General features: G+C 39.8%; 1 protein-coding gene across 1 annotated transcript; it reads left to right on the forward strand.

Moving 5' to 3' along the window:
• The first annotated feature begins 3,593 nt into the window (after positions 1 to 3,593).
• Positions 3,594 to 4,049, forward strand: LOC116105702. The gene has a single exon (XM_031392112.1). It carries the CDS (start codon positions 3,594 to 3,596, stop codon positions 4,047 to 4,049), a length of 456 nt encoding a protein of 151 aa, XP_031247972.1.
• The last annotated feature ends 4,679 nt before the right edge of the window (positions 4,050 to 8,728 follow it).

An 8,728-nucleotide genomic window follows, 5' to 3' on the forward strand; every position in this document is an offset into this window, starting at 1 on the left:
ATGTGGTTGTCTTGTAATGAGATACAAGACCCGAGTATGAGTTGAGATTAAGAAAGCAGTGAGTGCAGGGAAACTTACTTCCTCGAGTTGAATTAGAAAGGATTGAAACCCCATCCAAGTGCGACCTACTAGAAGAGAAGAGAAAGGTCAATACCTTAGATGGTATAGAATCAGATTGAATCGATTTATGGGTTTCTAAGTTTTTATACAACAGACCCGTTGGTAGTAAAAGAATGGTTTAGCCGTTGAGTGGTTAATAGACCGGGTGAAGATCCGGTATACCATTCTCTTGTCTTAGAGGGATGCCCAAGTTTTGTGGGCATTAATGGAGGATACCCACGATGGTTTGGTCATGATTTGAGAAGAGTTTAGAAGATGGTTGAAGTTGAGATCAGTTGGCAAAGTTCATAAGACGGTACAAAAGTTTATTAGTTTTAATAAGGATTGAGTACTGTGAAGAATAGACAGTGAGAGTTAACTCCCTTGTAAGGTTTGTATCTGGAGTAATGAGTACTTCGGAAGTGAGAAAAGACAAGTGGTCCGTGGGCTAAAATTAGAGGAAATAGAACCCCCTCGAGCTTAGAGTGAAGTTTGAGAGGAGGGAAGACTTATTCAGTAAAGTTCGTAGTGATCCATGAAAAAGAGTTAAAGAGTTAACAATTGATTAGATAGTGTCCTTTGCCCTACTTGGATGTTTTTGAGCACGAGTTCCCTAAAGGAGAAATGGAGTAGAGATTGATTACCGAGGGAAGAATGAGAGTCACTCATAATATCATTTCCAGAATTGCAGCGGGTCATTCATTCAGTATGTTGAGCAGTAATGTGAAAGTAACAAAGATGTTAAGAAAAGGGTATTTTGGACAGATAGTTCATGTGGTGCTGAGTAGTGATGTCCCATAACCAGAGATGCAGAGTGTGCCAGTAGTTTGAGAACTTTTAGAGGTATTTCTGAATGAGTTATCCGGGCTTACCTCCGGAAAGAGCAGTTGAGTTTAGTGTTGAACTGGCACTAGGTACAGCACCGATGTCTAAATCCCTTATCCAATGGCCCAGCCGAGCTTCAAGAATTAAAGAAGTGTCTTCAAGAGTTCTGAAATAAAGGTCCTATTCAATCGAGGCATTCTCCCTGGGGAACTCCGATCTTGTTTGTAGGGAAGAAGGAAGGGTCATTACGAATGTGAATAACCGATAATGAAGAATAAATGCCCGTTACCATGGACGGATGATCTTTAGACCAGATAAGGAGTACAATAGTATTTCCAAGAGTGATTGGAGGTCGGGGTATTATCAGGGTGTTTCTTAATTGTCTTGCTCAGTTTGTAGTAGTCTTTACCCTGAAGTTTGAAGGCATTACTTGTATGGTGCCCAGAGTAAGATTTACACCAGCCCTAAGAGTTTAATGAATCTCCTTACTTAGAGGGATTTGAGTATGAGGCAGAAAAGATGGTTAGAGCTAGATCAAAAAGTATGAAGATTGAGATCATTTTAGCAAGGATTTGCCATGTTAAGAGTTCAATCTATAAATAAAATGGCTCTTTACGAGACTTGGCATGGCAGACTATGTTGAACTCCACTATACCGAGATGTGTAGGCAAGAAAGATGAGTTAAAGACAATTCTTGGGCTAAAAATGACTCAGGAATTGATCGAAGAGATAAAGTTATCAGAAGTAGAATCGATCAAGCCCAAGTGAAATAGAAAAGTTTGACAGATTTGAAAAGAAAAGTTATTGAATTCAGAGTGGGTGTTAGAGTGCTTTATTTTAAGATTTTTTTTCCCTATGACCAGGTAACGTGTTTAATAGTAGAGAAAAGTTAGCATCGAGGTACAAAAGTCCATGTGAGATATTATAATGAGTGGGAAAGATGTTTGATACTCCCCACTAGTATGGACGAGTGTATATAATGTGTTTTATATTTCGATGCTTCGAAAGTATACAAGTGAGCCCTCACATGTTTTGAGTATTGAGGATGGAGATTGAGAGTTCTATGTTTGAGGAGTGTCCAGTCTAAATATTGGACAGAGAGATCAAGGAGCTTCCAAAACAAGAATTTCCCTCCAGTGAAAGTACGAGAGGTAAAGTAAGGTATCCAGAATCGTTACTCGGAGTTGTTCATCGAATTTCGGGGACGAAATTCTTTTAAGGGGGGGAGAATTGTAATACCCCACTTGAAATACGTAGNGCAGTCATCTCTTCTATCATAGCATCACGCCAACCAGGATGAGATAAGGCTTCATGGACAGTTGCAGGAAGGGAGACAGAGTCTAGTGATGCCACAAAAGAACAAGAAAAAGATGATAGGTGATCATAAGAAACAAATGAAGATATAGGATAAGTACACTGACGTTTACCTTTCCGAAGAGCAATAGGAAGATCAAGATCACTCAAGGTTGGATCCAACGACGAAGAGTCTTGGGTAGGACAGGAAGTCTGAGTGTCTTCTTGACGAGGAACACAGGTATCAGGATCACTAGGGACTGGGTCTAACGACGAAGGGACTGGTACAAGAGGTTCCTGTCGACGAGAATAGACAATGCGAATTGGAGGTAGTGGACGGACAAGTGATGGTGCCGGAGGAGGAACAGTATGTGGGGAAGACTCAGGTGTGGACGTGACAGTATAGATTAGTAAGTCATCGTCCTCCCCCTGACGTGTATAGGTAGACGAAGTAGGAAAAAAAGGGGTGTTTTCTAATAAAGTAACATCAGGTGACACCAGATATCTATTAAGACTAGGACAATAACATCGATATCCCTTCTGAAGACGAGAGTAGCCTAGAAAAACACATTTAAGAGATTTGGGATCTAACTTGGTTACTTGGGGTCGAACATCACGAACAAAACAAGTACTACCAAATATCTTTGGGACAATAGGAAACAAAGACTTAGACGGGAAAAGAACACTGTAAGGAGTGGAACCATTCAAAATAGAGGAAGGCATGCGGTTAATTAGAAAACAAGCCGTGGAAACTGCGTCGGCCCAAAACTGTTTAGGAACTTGCATTTGAAATAATAGGGCTCGAGCGGTTTCAAGAAGGTGCCTATTTTTCCTCTCGGCTACTCCATTTTGGGATGGTGTGTCAACACAAGAGGATTGATGAAGAATGCCATGCTGGCGCATNTTCTACCATTCTAAGGACATATATCAATACATATTGCAATAATAATGATTTACGCGATATAGTATAAAATGTCTTTTATTGATTAATGAACATTATTATAAAGAGTCAATTCCACAATAATTGATTGGCTTTAGGGCACCTACTCCAACAGTCCCACCCTTATAATGCTAAGGAGGTGGCCCTGATTTTTATGAAGGAGATTGTGAAACTTCATAGGTTCCCAAAGTCCATCATCTTAGATCGAGATAGACTTTTTATGAGTCAATTTTGGAAAGGAATCTTCAAGGCTTCGAGGACAACTTTGAAGTTCAGTTCCGCTTACCATCCACAAATGAACGGCTAATCCGAAGTGGTGAATAGATGCTTGGAGGCATATCTGAGATGTTTTTGTAGTTCTCAGCCCCATCATTGGTCGAATTGGCTCTCTTGGGCTGAGTTTTGGTACAATACAACTTATCATCGATCAACCAAAATGACGCCCTTCAAGGCACTATATGGTCATGACCCACCTACCCTCCTTAAGCTCACCGATTATCCCTCCTTGGTGGAGGATGTGAACCACCAAATTCGAGAGCACAATGCCATCCTCCAGGAACTCAAGCACAACCTGGAAAGTGCTCAAGTCCACATGAAAATGCAAGCAGATCACCACTACAAAGATATCAATTTTGTTCCAAGTGACAATGTTTATCCTAGGCTTCAGCCCTATAAATTCAAGTCCTTGGCAAAAAAATTGAATGAGAAATTTAGCCCAAGGTTTTATTGTCCTTTTTCGATGCTAGAGAAGGTCGGTCAGGTGGCCTATAAGCTGAAAATTCTGCCCAAAGCCCGCATTCATCCCGTATTCCATATGTCCCAGCTTAAGCGCAATCTTCACATATCAGTCCCCATTCAGCCCCTGCCTCTTAGCTGTGCAGACCCTTCTTGATCGCTCCAAGGAGGTGCTCATACGTTGGCAAGATCTCCCTACCTTTGAAGCGAATTGGGAACCCTTTGAAGTCATCAACACTCAATTTCCTCACTTCCACCTTGAGGACAATGTGGCTCTTCAAAAGCATTTTCATACTTATGTAGTATAAGAATAGCGACCCCTCCCCCCCCCTACATAAAGAGAGGTGTTACAGTAGGTCGGATCCCGATACTGGATGCGCAATGCGTTAACATACGCGTGGTTATAAGTACGAGCACTAATCATCTTTCATTACAATAACAGCTACTTTGGTCATATAGCGCTGGTTCAGTATTGCGGGAAACAAACGTGGTCAAGAGGCGGATTCATTGACGTCGGACAATACTAGAATCCGGAGATACCTGACGGACTCCATCCGATTTGAATTCCTACACGACATCGCTAGAATGTCAAAAACTCAAATAAAATCTAAGAACCAGTAAAAATAAAAAAATAACACAATGACAAAAATATCTAAAAATCAATATTCCTGACTGCCAGAGCTATATTAGTCTACAAAGTAAGTTTGTGATGACAAGTCTTCGGACATATTGATCGATAATTCGAAGAAGATCGAGTTAGGATTTTGACGTTCACTGAATCCATACTCGCATTATGTAGGATATCTCAATGGAGGGATTTACGCCTGGTACGTATGATCTGAAATGGGGTTCGATGAAGTATTTTTCATCGTGGGTTTAGGGACTATGGCACATTGCATAGAAGTTTACCATAGTCGTTGGACCTCGGACAGATTTTCCGATTCATGCAGAACCGGCCACGGCTAGATCCACGTGGACCTACATGGTCACACAATAGCCTTGAGAAGTTAGCAGAAGGATGAGAAGAGAAATGATTATTCGAAGAGGGCTAGCACCTTCCGAGGGTAATAACGGCGATTTCTATAGCCACTAGTTAATAGAAACTATTGTGACATTTTAAGATTAAAAATGGTCAAGCAATAATAATTATATTTAATTATTATATCTTAAAGTGTTAAGATTAAGTCTTAAAGTGTTAGATTAATGAGATGAACAAAAATAACCTTTAATAGTTAAAGGGTAAAGGGTAACTTTATGGGTTGTCATTGTAAACTAGTTTAGTTTACATGGGCCCTTGAATAATATGATTATTCAAGGGTAGCATAATAAATTCATGGGGTCCCTTTATAAAATAAGATTTTATTGGGCTTTGAAGTGAAAATAAATAATTGCCAACATTGCCCAGTATATATAAATGCAAAGGTTGCATTTTGTTTTTCATAACACACATTGTTCACTCAAAGCAAACCAAACTCTCTCTAAAAGCCACGACCATCTCTTAAACCTCTCAGTGGTGTTAAAGTGTAGAGGTTTCATCCTTTTGAAGCTAATCTTCATCAATCCAAAGCAAAGGAGTAGGATAATCTCATATCCAAGCTTTGCTGTAAACCGTTTTTTTAATCCAGCTTTCATTCTCATCCTCCACCACTCTTCATGCATGCGGATCTTTCAGTGCTCCGGTGATCTCAGTCTAAGGATCACATGCACCACCATTCGTTAGAGGATTTGTTCCATAGGCACTGGCATTGGGGTTACCATCCATATGAATCCTCTGTAGTCAGTCCAGTGAACTTGTTGTGGTGTAATCGCCCTACAGCAAGCACCCATGTGTTGCACTAGGTTGTCACCAACAACCTTGACAAGCTAAGATCAGTCACTGCCTTTCGACAGATTCGTTCAATACTATGATAGCCTTACCGATTATCTGTGCCCTTACTTTAGAATAATACTGGAGCTTACGGACGTTTTCTAGAATGGCCCATCATATGTGCTCATAGGGTTCCTCACTATCAAGCAGTTGCAACACTTGAAAACCTCCGTCACAGGTTATAACTCAAGTATGAGGTAAGTAAATCCAACTCAAGCTAAAGTTTAAGAAATTCTTAAGTAGAGATTTATTTATGCATGTATATATGATGCTTATTGAGAAATTGAGTAGAGATGTATGTTTATTTGTTGAGAAATTGAGTTGAGAAGAGTATTTATATTATGTTTGTTGGATATTTCCTTTATGGAAAGTGTTTATGAGTAATAGTTTGAGATGAAGTTGGAGGAGATTGAGTATGTATTTTGGGAGTGTTTTTCTATGGTAGGGTTTATGCCCATGGAAAGGAATTTACTTACAATTCTGGATGGTTAAAAAGAGAAGGAGAGTTGTAGTTAGAGAAGAGTTTTTATGTGCACATGAGTTGTTTGATGAAATGCTTAAGTGAAATCTGCCCTGTCACTGCTGTAACTTTCTAAGTAATTTTTGAGCATCTTACGGTTTGAACTGGGCTGAGACAAAAACAGAGAAGTTGTATCTCTGTTTCTAAGCTTTAAAACGAGACCAGAACCGCAGTAATCAGAGGTGTATAACAAAAGTTATGGTCTTTTTAGTGTGACCTGTGCAGAATGACTGTTTTGAGGAATTCTTGCATTTGGCATTTCAAAAGTGCATTATTAAGTATGAACCATCCATATGCATAATTTGTGCATTAAGAAGTAGTTTGAGAAAGAATATAGAATGTTGAGTATGAGCTACCTTGTGAGTTCTAGCTTAAAAGTAAAGAATTTTGAGTATAAGCTATACTATGAGTAATAGTTTGAGTGAGAAAAAGTAGAGAATGTTAAGAATAGCAACTCTTAAGAGTAAAGAGAATGAGAATACTCTGATAATAAAGAGAAAAGTTGGGAAAGAGTAGAGAATTACTCTAAGAGTTACGCTACATTATGATTAGTAGCTAGAGAAAGAATAGAGATCTTGTGCACAAGAGTTAAAGAGGAGAATAGAGTAAGTTGTGTGATGGGGAACCTGTGAGTGACGAGTAGAGTCACGTAGAGTGGAACACGAGGTTCCAGACGTGCCTCCGGTTAGATGAGGCCGTGACCGTCACGCAGAGTGGAACATGAGGTTCCAGCCGTGCCTCCGCTCAGATGGGGCCGTGACATTCAGAGAGAGAGATATTGTACACTCACATGGCCAAAGGTTCCGAATCCATGCATAACTAAATCTGATCGGTAGCGAAATGAGCGGAAGTCACGTAGAGTGGTAGCGCCCAGCCGTGCCTCCGGTCAGATGAGGTCGTGACATTCCAATGAGTAAGAATGAGAAGGAATAGAGATGAGACAAGCTAAGAGTTGAGCTATATTATGACTACTAGTTTGAGAAAGAGATGAGCAAACATGAGAAGAATAAGAGAGAGATAAGAGCATAGAGTAGGTTATGCGATGGGGAACCCGTGAGTAATGGGTAGAGTATTCCCGCATGTGCGCCGCATTGAGAGAGTGGCATGAGTCTGAGATAGAGAAGTGGTGTAGCCCGTGAGAGTGCATGCGGATGAGGGCTATACCCGAGTACCTGAGTACCCGAGAGAGAGATTATACACTCACGTGGCCAAGGGTTCCGAATCCATGCATAACCAAGTTAGATCGGCTAGAATGAGTAGAAGTCACGTAGAGCGGGAGCGAGTCCCGGTCGTGCCTCCGGTAAGATGAGGCCGTGATTACTAAAGAGAGTTAACAGAAAAGAATTATGAGAAAAAGAAACAGAAATGAGAATGAGATAATAGAAAGAATTAAAGAATGAGAAAGCTTGAGAAAGCTTAAGAAAGAATGAGATAGAAAGAGAGAGAGTAAGAATAAAGAGTAGAAGAAAGAAACATGCAGTTCTTTTACATTAGTTGCATGTACATCTCATATATGCATGTACCATGAGTTCTTCAATGGCTAGCGAGAGTATATCGAGAATGAAAAAGAGAACCATGACTTTCCTTCATGGTAAGTATGATGAGAATAAGAGAGAACCATGAATTGTTCTTCATGGTAAGTAAGAATAAGAGAAAAAGAACAAAGAGAAAGAAAGAAATAAGAGCAAAACAGAGTTAAAGGAGAATAACAGTATTAGAAAGAAAGAGAAAAACAGTGAGAAATAGAAATAGCAGAACAGTCGAGTAAGGAAAGAACCAAAGAGTGAGTTGCGGGGATAGTAGTAGAGGATTTACTTACTGAGCATTGTTGTGCTCACCCCATTCTTTTTCTCTGTTTTGCAGGAAATAGGAGCAGCGGTCGAATGGACGTCGAGGAGCGAAGAGTATTGGCACCACTGTCCACCAGCTATGATATTTGTATTAATTAGAAAGTTTTTAATACATGGTATTTTGTATTTATAAAGAAGTATATTTTTATGAGTAAAGAAAAATTTGAGCCCACTATCTTTCATATTATATACATATCTATATTTTACATGGTACGTATTATAAGAATAGTACTAAAGAGGAGTTGTTACAGCAGGAGAAAGGCGAAACGTTAAGATCCCTTTTGGAAAGATTCAATTGAGAAAAGAGTAAGGTCGCCAATGCCCCGTAGGTAGGGGTGGGATAATCTGGTTAACTGAATCGGATTAGGCAAATCGAAAACCGAACCGGTTATTTGGTTTAGCCAAAATGCAAACCAAAATCGGACCGGTTTTGGTTATAAAATCAATGCAAAAGGTGGTCCACTGAATAATATCAATGCAAAAGGTGGTCCACAAAATAATATCAATGCAAAGGGTGGTGCAAAACAGGTGGAGGCATGGAGCTTGTCTCCCTTCTTAATTCCCTTATAAGTTTTAACTGCATAAAGTAGTTCAAAAAA

The sequence above is a fragment of the Pistacia vera genome, unplaced genomic scaffold (assembly GCF_008641045.1).
Source record: "Pistacia vera cultivar Batoury unplaced genomic scaffold, PisVer_v2 Contig503, whole genome shotgun sequence".
In the NCBI taxonomy this organism is placed as follows: Eukaryota; Viridiplantae; Streptophyta; class Magnoliopsida; order Sapindales; family Anacardiaceae; genus Pistacia; species Pistacia vera.

What these genes read in the sequence shown, in the direction of transcription:
- LOC116105702 (XM_031392112.1), top strand. Translation starts at nt 3,594, where the DNA reads ATGACGCCCTTCAAGGCACTATATGGTCATGACCCACCTACCCTCCTT.